The sequence below is a fragment of the Xenopus tropicalis genome, chromosome 2 (assembly GCF_000004195.4).
Source record: "Xenopus tropicalis strain Nigerian chromosome 2, UCB_Xtro_10.0, whole genome shotgun sequence".
Classification (NCBI taxonomy): Eukaryota; Metazoa; Chordata; class Amphibia; order Anura; family Pipidae; genus Xenopus; species Xenopus tropicalis.
Window position 1 is genome coordinate 3,279,405 of NC_030678.2, and position 15,917 is coordinate 3,295,321.

General features: G+C 46.6%; 1 protein-coding gene across 4 annotated transcripts in view; it reads left to right on the forward strand.

Moving 5' to 3' along the window:
- Positions 1 to 15,917, forward strand: part of gramd1c (GRAM domain containing 1C) — a 73,775-nt gene that overhangs the window by 19,791 nt on the left and 38,067 nt on the right. For 2 of the 4 annotated variants that reach the window (XM_031895784.1, XM_031895785.1), the window contains exon 3: positions 15,645 to 15,729. In XM_031895784.1, the coding sequence (XP_031751644.1) occupies positions 15,645 to 15,729 (85 nt within the window). Of the gene's footprint in view, positions 1 to 8,133; positions 8,303 to 15,471; positions 15,566 to 15,644; positions 15,730 to 15,917 lie in introns of those variants that run through there. The other 2 variants (XM_012954418.3, XM_031895786.1) reach the window with 2 other exon arrangements.

Sequence of the window (15,917 nt, forward strand, 5' to 3'; positions counted from 1 at the left end):
TACTTATGAGCTTGTGACTTTTTGTCAAGTTTATTCTAGGCACATTCATAATGGAAAAAGATGCTTGTGTCTGGTATAGAGGTAACTAGAGAGGAAGCAGACCCTGCGGTTGCAGGGGGGCACAGCAAGGCCCTTAATATAGGGCAATTTCACTATATCTTGGTAGAATAGGTCACCTTTAGGGGCCCCAAATTGGGGCCCAGTAACATCTAGTTATGCCACTTAGCTAAGGATTTGGGTTAGCCACCGGTGCTGAATGGGTTTCTGCTAAAGGGCTGAAGTGTAGTTGAACAACAACTGGAGCTCTGAATTACTGTATAGAATGTGTTCTCCCTAAGATGGGGGTCCAGGCTTTCTGTGTGACAGGGGGCTCAGTCTAAATTCAGCCCTGAAATCTGACCATGAATGGAACTACCATTGGTGCAGCTACTGTAATTGCTACGGGGGCCCAGCAACATTATAGGGGCCCAGTGAATACTGAGTTTACCATTACAGGTGTGGGACCTGGGATTGGGATCTCCATACCTTAAGTCTGCTAAAAAATAATTTAAACATCAAATAAACCCAATAGGACTGTTCTGCCCCAATAAGGGGTAATTATATCTTAGTTGGGATCAAGTACAGGTACTGTTTTATTATTACAGAGAAAAGGGAATCATTTAACCATTAAATAAACCCAATAGGGCTATTCTGCCCCAATAAGGGGTAATTATATCTTAGTTGGGATCAAGTGCAGGTACTGTTTTATTATTACAGAGAAAAGGGAATCATTTAACCATTAAATAAACCCAATAGGGCTGTTCTGCCCCCAATAAGGGGTAATTATATCTTAGTTAGGATCAAGTACAGGTACTGTTTTATTATTACAGAGAAAAGGGAATCATTTAACCATGAAATAAACCCAATAGGGCTGTTCTGCCCCAATAAGGGGTAATTATATCTTAGTTGGGATCAAGTACAGGTACTGTTTTATTATTACAGAGAAAAGGGAATCATTTAACCATGAAATAAACCCAATAGGGCTGTTCTGCCCCAATAAGGGGTAATTATATCTTAGTTGGGATCAAGTACAGGTACTGTTTTATTATTACAGAGAAAAGGGAATCATTTAACCATTAAATAAACCCAATAGGACTGTTCTGCCCCCAATAAGGGGTAATTATATCTTAGTTGGGATCAAGTACAAGATATTGTTTTATTATTACAGAGATAAAGGAAATATTTTTTAAAAATGTGAATTATTTCCTTAAAATGGAGTCTATGGGAGATGGTATTTCCATAATTCTGAATTTTCTGGATAACGGGTTTCCGGATAATGGCCCCCAAGCTAGCCTTGCCTTACAGGGAATGTGTGACTTTCTCTAGTAGATTGGAATCTCCAACAGGAGCGTCACTATTTCCCTTATCTCGGGGGAGATAAGAAAGGAAATGTTATACCATAATAAATCTAGATTTTACTCAGTCTGGAATGTGGATGAGGCTGCTTTCCATACACTGCAAGCTAAAGTCGCAGCAATAAGGCATAATAAGGACTATGACACCATAATAGATTCCCACGGCAGAGGCTTGTCCATAGACTGCAATGAAACAGCACCCCTGGTGGTTATAAGTAGGCAGTGTGTTTTTTTATTCTGTGTGGTGAATGTGCTGCATACAGTGGGCCCTATGTATAAATACACTCATAGGCCTCGATGGCACCCAGTGCGGCAATGTTTATTCACAGCAGTAGAAGAACAATGATCTGTACGTACAGACTGCTGTGCCCTCATACAATTGAATAGGAATAAATGGAAGGTAAAGTTTTCCTACAAACAGGCCTAGTGCCTTGGGCATTTGTCCCTATTATTTCTCTAATTCTCACTGCCACCTAAAGACTTCTCCTTCCTCCAAATGTCAAATGTAAACTGGTTTGTTTGCATACTCATCTCCTTGGCTTGAGTCCTGGGAGAGCAATAGGCAGCAGCCTGTAACATACACAGTGTTCCTCATACAGGCAACCTGGGTTTGGGTTTTGGGGTGTAACATGGATGTACATACAGCTGCGCTGCTGCCAACCCCTGCAGGGGCCACGTCTGTCACTGTGCTCCATGCTAGAACTAAGGAGAATGGAAAAGCACAGCATTCAGAACATATAGAAACCCTACTATAGTTTATATAAATACCCCGCTGTGTAGCCCCGGGGGCAGCCATTCCTGCACTGGTACAGCTGGGGTGTTTGCTACAGAAACCCTACTATAGTTTATATAAATACCCCGCTGTGTAGCCCCGGGGGCAGCCATTCCTGCACCGGTACAGCTGGGGTGTTTGCTACAGAAACCCTACTATAGTTTATATAAATACCCCGCTGTGTAGCCCCGGGGGCAGCCATTCCTGCACCGGTACAGCTGGGGTGTTTGCTACAGAAACCCTACTATAGTTTATATAAATACCCCGCTGTGTAGCCCCGGGGGCAGCCATTCCTGCACTGGTACAGCTGGGGTGTTTGCTACAGAAACCCTACTATAGTTTATATAAATACCCTGCTGTGTAGCCCCGGGGGCAGCCATTCCTGCACCGGTACAGCTGGGGTGTTTGCTACAGAAACCCTACTATAGTTTATATAAATACCCCGCTGTGTAGCCCCGGGGGCAGCCATTCCTGCACCGGTACAGCTGGGGTGTTTGCTACAGAAACCCTATTATAGTTTATATAAATACCCCGCTGTGTAGCCCCGGGGGCAGCCATTCCTGCACCGGTACAGCTGGGGTGTTTGCTACAGAAACCCTACTATAGTTTATATAAATACCCCGCTGTGTAGCCCCGGGGGCAGCCGTTCCTGCACTGGTACAGCTGGGGTGTTTGCTACAGAAACCCTACTATAGTTTATATAAATACCCGCTGTGTAGCCCCGGGGGCAGCCATTCCTGCACCGGTACAGCTGGGGTGTTTGCTACAGAAACCCTACTATAGTTTATATAAATACCCCGCTGTGTAGCCCCGGGGGCAGCCATTCCTGCACTGGTACAGCTGGGGTGTTTGCTACAGAAACCCTACTATAGTTTATATAAATACCCCGCTGTGTAGCCCCGGGGGCAGCCATTCCTGCACCGGTACAGCTGGGGTGTTTGCTACAGAAACCCTACTATAGTTTATATAAATACCCCACTGTGTAGCCCCGGGGGCAGCCATTCCTGCACCGGTACAGCTGGGGTGTTTGCTACAGAAACCCTACTATAGTTTATATAAATACCCCGCTGTGTAGCCCCGGGGGCAGCCGTTCCTGCACTGGTACAGCTGGGGTGTTTGCTACAGAAACCCTACTATAGTTTATATAAATACCCCGCTGTGTAGCCTCGGGGGCAGCCGTTCCTGCACTGGTACAGCTGGGGTGTTTGCTACAGAAACCCTACTATAGTTTATATAAATACCCCGCTGTGTAGCCCCGGGGGCAGCCATTCCTGCACTGGTACAGCTGGGGTGTTTGCTACAGAAACCCTACTATAGTTTATATAAATACCCCGCTGTGTAGCCCCGGGGGCAGCCATTCCTGCACCGGTACAGCTGGGGTGTTTGCTACAGAAACCCTACTATAGTTTATATAAATACCCCGCTGTGTAGCCCCGGGGGCAGTCATTCAAAGGAGACAAGGCACAGGTTACAAAGCAGATAACAGATAAACTCTTTAGAATATAATGGGTACACCCCAGTTGTACCAGTGCAAGGCAACAGTGCATTTTTTTGTGTTACTGTTGCTTTAAGGTCTCTGTAGGCTAGGGCCTGGCTAAACTGGCCAGTCAGGGAGATTAAAGCTACTCAGTGTTTGGGCCTCACAAGACATAAAATAATTATTTTACCGGACTTCAGATAATCCCTCTGCATAATGGACTTGTGTTTATCTGTGCATTGGGAATCTTATAATCTCCCCCGCAAGGAGCAAACATGGAGTAGATTTAATCTCCCTGTTTGGCAAAAGGTACGTTCAGCACAACCCTATTCGTTGCTCTCATGTTGAACAATGGGGTATACTGCGCCTTTAAGGCAGTGGCACTAATCTCCCCAATATGTCATCCCACCGGTAAGAATGTAAATCGCTGGTGGGATGGCATTCAGTTTTCTGAAGTTGCCCTGAAGTGTCCTAGTAGCAGCTACTTGTTGCGGCTACTAAAACAGACAATGCTGATCATTTACTGATAACTGTCTCTGTGTGTGTTTAGCAGGGGCAATTCTCAGTATTGTCTATGGCAGGGGATTTCTGGGGTTTATAGTCATGACAAGTAGCTGCTACTAGGGATGCACTGAACCCACCCAGAAGGATTTGGCCGAATCCCGAACCGATTCTGAATCCTAATTAGCATATGCTAATTAGGATTGGAAGGGGTTAAAAAAAATTTCACTGCCCATTTAACCCTTTCCGAATTCTAATTAGCATATGCCCAAAAGCCAGAAATTCAAAAATAAGCCCCTGCTTTTAGGCCACTGGGAGCAACATCCAAGGGTTTGGGGAGCAACATGTTGCTCACGAGCCACTGGTTGGGGATCACTGGTCTAACTGTTATTCACCTTCATCATCACAGAATTAAAGGGGAACTAAAGCGGTAAACTAAATATAGCTAGAGATGCTGCATAGTATATATGTAGCGTACAGACCTTAATGGAATGTATAGGGGACTGAGTATTCTGTAAAAGTGATAGAGCTGAAAAGCTGCCATATTGTTTCCCTTACATCATACAGTGTTAGTGGTCTGCGGCCGTGGCTTGGTGGCCAGTGAGGTGAGAGCTGAATAAGATCTATCCAGGTTATGCCCCACCAGGTAAAATGTATATAATAGGAACCTGTGTTATTATGGGAAATCCTTAAGCAGTGAGTAAGATTGCTGAGCGAGAGCGGTGTGTGTGCCTTAAGCACCGGGGCTGTGCGTCCTGAAAAACCTGATCCTCTTGGAAAGCATTTCCATTGTGTAACCAGTCAAGTTCTGCGGCTTTTATTCGCCGAGCCCAAACTCTACTGGAAACAGGGAATAATATCTGAGGTTGCAAACCAGAACCTGAATGAAAACCAGAACCTTGGCTCTTTATAGGGCCCCAGATGGTTAGACTGGGCTTTATGTGCCATTAATGGGAGCAACTCTCTGCATTGGCTTTTGTCAATGCCCCGTCTTTTGCTATTTTTGGGCATTCATTTTGGGGGACTTTCCGGTAGCCCCCCATTCATTTTTATTAGTATTTGGTGTGCCACCCTACTCTTTATAAATGCTAGAGCAGGGGTCCCCAACCACTGGGCCGTGGACTGGTGCCGGGCCATGGACTGTGCTGAACCTGGCCTCCTGGTCTCCCATTGATTTTGTATAATAGTGAGCTGTATTATATTTTATAAGGTAATAATAACAATAAAAATAAAGTGCATAAAATGTAATAATGACATTTACATTATATATGTAATAATTAACTGATACTATGCACTAGTTGTGCCCCCCCCCCAACCTCAGTCCTTGGAAAAATGTCTTGCTTAAAACCGGTCCGTGGTGCAAAAAAGGTTGGGGAGCTCTGTGTTAGAGGAGGAGGTGTTAGTGACCCAGAGAGGGGGGTATTGTTGGGATTGGAGGTACTTCCTCATGATAAGTCCCACTTGCTGATGTATCTCAAGGGACCGGGAGGATGTTGGCATGGAAACATGAGCAGTGTCGGATTGGCCTACCAGGATACCAGGGAAACTCCTAGCAGGACTGGGTGTCAGTGGGCCCCCCTTCTCACCCAACCATTTTGCCTTCTATGCCTGTATCTTTGTTTTCCATCTTTTTTGTAGAAAAAGAAATGGAGAGAAGGCTAGATTATAGTAAGTAAAGAGAATATGGAATGCAGGTAAGGAGAAGAGGAAAGATATGCAGGTTATGGTTTAAGGCAGTGCTGTCCAACTTATTACATGTATTGGGCTGGTTATTTCTTATATAACATGTTCAAAGGATTAAATTAAAATGATTAAACCCTATAGTCTATAGACTGGGGGCTATAAACATCCTTTGGAGGGCAACATCTGGCCCATGGGCCTCCAGTTTGGCAGCCCTTGGCTAAAGCTTTCTGGTGGGCCCCTGGCGTCCCAGTCCGACACTAAACGGACAATAATATCACAATTCTTAATAGATTTATGTTCCTTTCATTGCCACTTAATTACGCGGAAGCCTTCCCCTGTCAAAAAATTATCTCTCATACGTATTATTTACACTGGATCAAAGTTTCCTGGTGATGCCCCGCCGTGGGGTAATTCTAGGCCTGGGGACAAGGCTGTATCTATGCAGCCTAAAATTCTGGTTGAACCAGGTGCGTTTGTTTGGTTTATAAAGTGGTTTCACCTTTTCTTGTGTTTTCTCAGAGACAGCTCCCTCTAAGCACACGGAATAAGCCAGGGGGCAACTAACATTTGTAATAGTCACGTGAACATTGCCTAAGCAAAATTATGTCCCCCACTTGCTCTAGAAAACCCATCAGTTAATAGAGCTTCTCCAGCAGAATCCTGCATTGTAATCTGTTTTTCCCATGGGGCTAGCCATATTCTTCATTTCCCAGTGTGCCACAGCCATGTGACCTGTGCTCTGATAAACTTCACTCACATTTTACTGCTGCGCTGCAATTTGGAGTGATATCCCCCCCCCCCTCACCCCCAGCAGCCGATCAGCAGAACAATGGGAAGGGAGCAAGATAGCAGCTCCCAGTAGGTATCAGAATAGCACTCAATAGTAAGAAATCCAACTCCTCCAGTTACATGGGAGTAGGAGAAACAATAGGTTAGCTGAAAGCAGTTCTAATGTGTAGCGCCGGCTCCTTCTGAAAGCTCAGACTCAGGCACACTTTACTGCTGCGCTGCAAGTTGGAGTGATATCCCCCCCTCACCCCCAGCAGCCGATCAGCAGAACAACGGGAAGGTAGCAAGATAGCAGCTCCCAGTAGGTATCAGAATAGCACCCAATAGTAAGAAATCCAAGTCCGGCTTGGGACTCCTCCAGTTACATGGGAGTAGGAGAAACAATAGGTTAGCTGAAAGCAGGTCTAATGTGTAGCGCTGGCTGAAAGCTCAGACTCAGGCACACTTTACTGCTGCGCTGCAAGTTGGAGTGATAGCCCCCCCCCCTCCCCACCAGCAGCCGATCAGCAGAACAATGGGAAGGGAGCAAGATAGCAGCTCCCAGTAGGTATCAGAATAGCACTCAATAGTAAGAAATCCAAGTCCGGCTTGGGACTCCTCCAGTTACATGGGAGTAGGAGAAACAATAGGTTAGCTGAAAGCAGTTCTAATGTGTAGCGCTGGCTGAAAGCTCAGACTCAGGCACAAGGCACTGAGATGGCGCCTACACACCAATATTACAGCTACAAATACATTTGTTGGTTGAAGAATAAAAGGTTAAATGGCAGAGGGAATTATTTGCTGTGTAACAGGGTCATTTAGAGATTAACAGCCCCCCATTAATATCATGGCAGGGTCCCTTTAAATGATGGGGCAAATAGTTTAGATGATAGGCGTTCTGGGTTTTTAAGAATGTAAATAAAGTTCGAGTTTTATCCATTCTCTGGCTGACCATGGTGCTTTGCGAGCCGCTTTCTTCAGAAATAGTTTAGATGATCTAACTTACTGTTAGGGTCTTGTAATGTGCCTTTACACAGACTTGGGGGACTATCGCATTTATATGACATTTTATTATGTTACAGATGTTTCAATTCTAAGCACCTTTTTAGTTGGTCTTCTTTATTTTGTATGAAATTGCTGTTAAGGGTTACATACATACTCCAGCAATATTTGATAATGGTTTCTTTAAAATACCTCTAACAAGTATTTATTATAGGTATTCCTCACATATTCGGCCTTTTTCAGCAGGATTCCTGGCTGAAACATTAAAATCATGTGACTTTTCGGCACATAATAACGGAAGTTGAACATGTTTTGCTGCACGCCGCGCAGGCGCTTCTTTTTGGCCCTTAGTACTTTCATTTGTATATGAAAATTAGGATTCCGGTTCAGTTTGATATTTGGGCAAATCTTTCGAGTTCGGCTGGGGCCCAACGCCGCTGCACCATAGGAGTATTAAGCCTCCACTAACAGTGTGTATGTTGTATTTTTCCTTTTTTGTTCTAATTTCATAACAAGTTTTTATTTCTCCCCATCAGTGCCGTGAAATAGAGGGTATAAGAAGAGGGGGGCTGGTCCAGAGACCGGGATGTAATGGCCGTGTTGTATAGGCCTGTGCTAGCCAATGGACCACCTGAAGATAGTCCCATGCTCAGGAGAGCCTCTCTGGAACAGCCCAAGGGGAACGATGAGGAACAGAAACCCAGTGTAAGTAAGAGATCTAATGGCTTCCCATTTCCCTCCGCCTTCACTAGTTCCAGTGAGGTTTAGTTATGGCTTTCATCATGGGCCCCCTGCTATACATGAGGGCCCCCCATCCCCCCCATCCCCCCCTTCACCCCCAGCAGCCGATCAGCAGAACAATGGGAAGGGAGCAAGATAGCAGCTCCCAGTAGGTATCAGAATAGCACTCAATAGTAAGAAATCCAACTCCTCCAGTTACATGGGAGTAGGAGAAACAATAGGTTAGCTGAAAGCAGTTCTAATGTGTAGCGCCGGCTCCTTCTGAAAGCTCAGACTCAGGCACACTTTACTGCTGCGCTGCAAGTTGGAGTGATATCCCCCCCCTCACCCCCAGCAGCCGATCAGCAGAACAATGGGAAGGTAGCAAGATAGCAGCTCCCAGTAGGTATCAGAATAGCACCCAATAGTAAGAAATCCAAGTCCGGCTTGGGACTCCTCCAGTTACATGGGAGTAGGAGAAACAATAGGTTAGCTGAAAGCAGTTCTAATGTGTAGCGCCGGCTCCTTCTGAAAGCTCAGACTCAGGCACACTTTACTGCTGCGCTGCAAGTTGGAGTGATATCCCCCCCTCACCCCCAGCAGCCGATCAGCAGAACAATGGGAAGGTAGCAAGATAGCAGCTCCCAGTAGGTATCAGAATAGCACCCAATAGTAAGAAATCCAAGTCCGGCTTGGGACTCCTCCAGTTACATGGGAGTAGGAGAAACAATAGGTTAGCTGAAAGCAGTTCTAATGTGTAGCGCTGGCTGAAAGCTCAGACTCAGGCACACTTTACTGCTGCGCTGCAAGTTGGAGTGATATCCCCCCCTCACCCTCAGCAGCTGATCAGCAGAACAATGGGAAGGGAGCAAGATAGCAGCTCCCAGTAAGTATCAGAATAGCACTCAATAGTAAGAAATCCAAGTCCGGCTTGGGACTCCTCCAGTTACATGGGAGTAGGAGAAACAATAGGTTAGCTGAAAGCAGTTCTAATGTGTAGCGCTGGCTGAAAGCTCAGACTCAGGCACACTTTACTGCTGCACTGCAAGTTGGAGTGATATCCCCCCTCACCCCCAGCAGCCGATCAGCAGAACAATGGGAAGGGAGCAAGATAGCAGCTCCCAGTAGGTATCAGAATAGCACTCAATAGTAAGAAATCCAAGTCCGGCTTGGGACTCCTCCAGTTACATGGGAGTAGGAGAAACAATAGGTTAGCTGAAAGCAGTTCTAATGTGTAGCGCTGGCTGAAAGCTCAGACTCAGGCACACTTTACTGCTGCGCTGCAAGTTGGAGTGATATCCCCCACCCCTCCCCCCCAGCAGCCGATCAGCAGAACAATGGGAAGGGAGCAAGATAGCAGCTCCCAGTAGGTATCAGAATAGCACTCAATAGTAAGAAATCCAAGTCCGGCTTGGGACTCCTCCAGTTACATGGGAGTAGGAGAAACAATAGGTTAGCTGAAAGCAGTTCTAATGTGTAGCGCCGGCTGAAAGCTCAGACTCAGGCACACTTTACTGCTGCGCTGCAAGTTGGAGTGATATCCCCCCTCACCCCCAGCCTTGAGAGGAAACTTGTGTATACCATCCCACCGGCGATTTACATTCTCGCCAGTGGGATGGCATTTCGGGAGAGTCTCCCCGTGTGCCATTGCCCTTAGTGACTTTCAGAGTGGATTTCAATGGACATCGAGAAGACTACAGATTTTGCCAGTTTGAAACTTTAAATATACACCAATTTATCAAGAGCACAAGAGTGAATTTTCGCCAAGAGGAATAGTGACAGGTTCAGGCTAATGAACGACTGTAATAAACATAGAGACGTCTATTTTGCATCTTATTTGATATCATATCGTCCGTGCTAATATCCCTCATTCATCATTTCCTTATGGCCTCAGTTCTCTAGGAAATTAACCCTATTACCACTGTTTGGAAGAGACAATACACTGGCGAATTTTTACAGAGAATTTTTGCCAGCAAAGTTTCATTACATTGATGTAAAGTAGAATATTTGCACTTTTGTGAATATGTCTCCATATCTCAGTCTTGTTGGCCTTCAGGCTGGGCTACTTATTCCCTGATCTGGACCCACGTTCCAGTGGCAGCACTACAGTTCATTAGCCATAAGGGAGAACTAGACCTACTAATGGCTGAATCAGCCTTGTTGGCCTTCAGGCTGGGCTACTTATTCCCTGATCTGGACCCACGTTCCAGTGGCAGCACTACAGTTCATTAGCCATAAGGGAGAACTAGACCTACTAATGGCTGAATCAGCCTTGTTGGCCTTCAGGCTGGGCTACTTATTCCCTGATCTGGACCCACGTTCCAGTGGCAGCACTACAGTTCATTAGCCATAAGGGAGAACTAGACCTACTAATGGCTGAATCAGCCTTGTTGGCCTTCAGGCTGGGCTACTTATTCCCTGATCTGGACCCACGTTCCAGTGGCAGCACTACAGTTCATTAGCCATAAGGGAGAACTAGACCTACTAATGGCTGAATCAGCCTTGTTGGCCTTCAGGCTGGGCTACTTATTCCCTGATCTGGACCCACGTTCCAGTGGCAGCACTACAGTTCATTAGCCATAAGGGAGAACTAGACCTACTAATGGCTGAATCAGCCTTGTTGGCCTTCAGGCTGGGCTACTTATTCCCTGATCTGGACCCACGTTCCAGTGGCAGCACTACAGTTCATTAGCCATAAGGGAGAACTAGACCTACTAATGGCTGAATCAGCCTTGTTGGCCTTCAGGCTGGGCTACTTATTCCCTGATCTGGACCCACGTTCCAGTGGCAGCACTACAGTTCATTAGCCATAAGGGAGAACTAGACCTACTAATGGCTGAATCAGCCTTGTTGGCCTTCAGGCTGGGCTACTTATTCCCTGATCTGGACCCACGTTCCAGTGGCAGCACTACAGTTCATTAGCCATAAGGGAGAACTAGACCTACTAATGGCTGAATCAGCCTTGTTGGCCTTCAGGCTGGGCTACTTATTCCCTGATCTGGACCCACGTTCCAGTGGCAGCACTACAGTTCATTAGCCATAAGGGAGAACTAGACCTACTAATGGCTGACTGGCCAGTTTGGCCACCCTTGTTGTGTGTCAACTCATTTGTGAGACTTCGCATGGCGGCTGCTGTACTTAGTGATTACTTTTGGGAAGCCGCATTGTTGCACAGTAATTATCACACTTCCAGCAACAAAGAAGCCCTTTTCCTAGCGTCCCTGCTTAACAAGTAACACCATAACGAGCTGCGGTGTTGGCTTGCAGGGCTGGGCGAGGGAGACACGGCCGCTTTAATTATTCAGTCCGTCATGTAATACTGCCTTTTGCATGTTTTATAGCTCGGGAGATGTCACCTTTTCTCACAAAACACTCTTTGTATGCGGCGCGTCTGCTGGTAACGGAGCATCTTTGTGGGCATGTAATCGCCTCTTCTATGTTACAGGAGGCAAATGTAACCCCAGGCCAATGCTTTCAGCATAATGGCGGCCATGCCGCTCCCTAGCTCCATGTAATACCAGGCCGCTCCCTAGCTCCATGTAATACCATGCCGCTCCCTAGCTCCAGGTAATCCCATGCCACTACAGGGGCAGACTTGCCCCCCTACCCATTATACGAAATAGAATTGCCTACATATTGCATTTCATACTTTTTCTGCCATTAATAGATTCCTCCTCTTTACTAGACAGTAAGGCGTCTGCTCTGGAATAAGTAAATCTATGCTTTAGGGCTTAGGTGTTGAATACACAGTTGGGATGCAGTTGCTGCTCCGAAGAGCTAACAATCTATTACAGTCAGTGATCCCCAAACAGTGGCTCGGGGGCAACATGTTGCTCACATACCCCTCTGATGTTGCTCCTAGAGGCCTCAAAGCAGGTGTTTATATTTGAATTTCTGACCCAGAGGTAGGTTTTGAGGGCATAAAAACCATGTGTACGGCCAAACAGAGTATCCTGTAGTCTGCATTGGACTACCAAATAGCCAATCACAGCCCATATTGGACACCACCTAGTAACTTTTTTCATGCGTGCGTTGCTTTACACCTTTTTTTTTTAATTTAAATTTTGCTCACATGTAAAAAAAAGTTTGGGGACCCTGCTTTAAGTGGCTAACCTCTGCTCAGTATACCAACACCTAGGGCCAGGGTTGGACTGGGGGGTGAAGGACCCACCGGGGCTACCGCCCTGGGTGCCCCGCACCCCCCCAAGGTACCTCCACTGACGTATCCCCTGCAGGGGCCCCCACCACGTCCCCCTACCCCCCCCCGCAGGGGCCCCCGCCTGACATCCTCCCCTGAATGCGCATATGTGAAACACATCGGGGGAGGACATTGCTGGCCAGGAGAAGCGGAAACAGGGTCGGGTCTGGGCCGTTGGGGCCCACCGGGTATTTTCCCAGTGTCCCAGCGGCCCAGTCCGACCCTGCCTAGGGCTTTATGTACAACATACTATCCTTATGTGTATAGGGTTTGATGAAAGTGGTCTGTATCCTGTAGTAGTGAGGGTGCTCTGCTACAATGGGTTGGCCTAAGCATGGCCGCCGTGGTCCCCCTGAGTGACTGGCTCAGTATAACAGACTTTTATTAAAGGTTTATAAATCCCTACATGTATTGTGGATGTGCTGCTTCATAAACCAGGCCCTGAGGGAGTCTGGCAGGGCACCCAACATGTGGCATTTGTGTACTCACAATGGCAGGATCCTGAAAATACAGCGTGTTGTGCTGCTCGGTATTAAAGGTTCTAGGAAAGGTTGGCAGGTTCCCAGACGCTCTATTCTACTCTTTATAACAGGATGTAAAACTATTTGGGACAATCCCCCAAAATGTAGTGTGTGTAAGTGGGGTCAGTAATGTCGTTTCCAGGGGAGGTGGCCAAGATCTGCAATGTTTGCTGCCATATGTATTTGTATTAACACAATGGCCTTTCCTGGCCGGCCAGAGTAATAAGAGTAGTAGTAGCAATCTCAGTGAGAAACAACCCAGCTCTGCTTCCCTGCCCTCCGGAATGCAGAATAGCGCTGAATGTTCCCTGGCCGGCCAGAGTAGTAAGAGTAGTAGTAATCTCAGTGAGAAACAACCCAGCTCTGCTTCCCTGCCCTCCGGAATGCAGAATAGCGCTGAATGTTCCCTGGCCGGCCAGAGTAGTAAGAGTAGTAGTAATCTCAGTGAGAAAAAACCCAGCTCTGCCTCCCTGCCCTCCGGAATGCAGAACAGCATTGAATGTTTCCTGGCCGGCCAGAGTAGTAAGAGTAGTAGTAATCTCAGTGAGAAAAAACCCAGCTCTGCCTCCCTGCCCTCCGGAATGCAGAACAGCATTGAATGTTTCCTGGCCAGCCAGAGTAGTAAGAGTAGTAGTAATTTCAGTGAGAAACAACCCAGCTCTGCTTCCCTGCCCTCCGGAATGCAGAACAGCATTGAATGTTTCCTGGCCGGCCAGAGTAGTAAGAGTAGTAGTAATCTCAGTGAGAAAAAACCCAGCTCTGCCTCCCTGCCCTCCGGAATGCAGAACAGCATTGAATGTTTCCTGGCCAGCCAGAGTAGTAAGAGTAGTAGTAATTTCAGTGAGAAACAACCCAGCTCTGCTTCCCTGCCCTCCGGAATGCAGAACAGCATTGAATGTTTCCTGGCCGGCCAGAGTAGTAAGAGTAGTAGTAATCTCAGTGAGAAACAACCCAGCTCTGCTTCCCTGCCCTCCGGAATGCAGAATAGCGCTGAATGTTTCTTGGCCGGCCAGAGTAGTAAGAGTAGTAATAATCTCAGTGAGAAAAAACCCAGCTCTGCTTTCTGGCCGGTTGGGAAAGGACTCAGGAGGGAGAGGAGACAGTGAATTCAGCTGCACACAATCTGTTGCTATTAACAAACGGTACAAAATTTCTAACTTAAGTACTGTACATTTCATACATGCATATTTTTAGGTTTTTGAGTAGTACCTGGAATATTGTTATTTGCCTTTACATCCCATTTAAAAGTCTATTGAATCCCCTAATATAGTGGAAAATAAAAGAGTAAATGGGATCAGATATGGGGTCAGATAGTCAGAAATGGGGGTCAGATATGTGGTCAGATAGACAGGTATGGGGTCAGATAGACAGGTATGGGGTCAGATAGACAGATATGGGGTCAGATAGACAGATATGGGGTCAGATAGATAGATATGGGGTCAGATACGGGGTCAGATAGATAGATATGGGGTCAGATAGACAGATATAGGGTCAGATAGTCAGGTATGGGGTCAGATAGACAGATATGGGGTCAGATAGTCAGATATGGGGTCAGATAGACAGATATGGGGTCAGATAGTCAGGTATGGGGTCAGATAGTCAGATATGGGGTCAGATACGGGGTCAGATAGATAGATATGGGGTCAGATAGTCAGGTATGGGGTCAGATAGACAGATATGGGGTCAGATAGTCAGATATGGGGTCAGATAGTCAGATATGGGGTCAGATAGACAGATATAGGGTCAGATAGTCAGGTATGGGGTCAGATAGACAGATATGGGGTCAGATAGTCAGATATGGGGTCAGATAGACAGATATGGGGTCAGATAGTCAGATATGGGGTCAGATAGACAGATATGGGGTCAGATAGTCAGATATGGGGTCAGATAGACAGATATGGGGTCAGATAGTCAGATAATGCGTAAGATAGATAGAAATATGGGTCAGATAGACAGATAAGTGGTCTAAATTGTTGTTATTGACTATTAAAAGCAGATGAATTAGGGAAATGTACCCGTGGGTAAGGTGACTGAGTGAGTTGCAGTCTGTTCATTAACGCTGCTAATTACATCACTACTGACTGATTATTCACTATAAATGTCAAATAAGTGATTCGGCCTTGCTGCATTATTTATATAAGTGATTTATTAATATAAGTGACATTTCAGGGCAATAGAGAGATGTGCCAGTTCATTTATTTCAGACCCAGATAATTTAGTGAGAAAGGGGGTGAGATTTTGCCCCGGTTCCCCCGCTTGCCCCCCCACGGTTGGGGCCCCACACACAGCTATATAAAGCAGTTTGGAGAGATTTCTCTCGAGGCGGAATGCAAACTTCTCATCCTTGAAGTTCCAGGACACACTGAGTGTATATAAATACGGCTGTTCCCTGTGTCCCCAGTCATGTGCCTGCGCCTGGCTTGGGGCTGAACAAAGGGGCCGACACCGCTCCGGGAGATGAAGGCAGAATCCAGAGTAGAAAATAGTGCGGAGGGATTGCCTGACGCAGCCCCCACTGATAGATATTATGTACGCAGCCCGTTCCCAGTAGCACCCACATTGCCCTCCGACTGGCACCCCCTGTAACCCTTTGCTCTTCTACCCGCAGGGATCCAGCTCCACTTACAAACAGAGGAGCGAGGAATTTCGGAAGATCTTCAAGGAGCTGCCAGAAAGCGAGAAACTGATAGTAGGTAAGAGAATACCGGGGTAGGGTGACTGCGCCGAGCACAGTTATTCTACCAACTGGGTCAGGCCCGTGGGTAATGGGGCTCAGTGCCACACAGATTGGCATCACAGTAAACAGAATAAAATTCCGCTGGTACCTTGCTGCGCATCAAATCCAGCTGCCATGCTGCTTCAGTTAGTTACATATGACTGA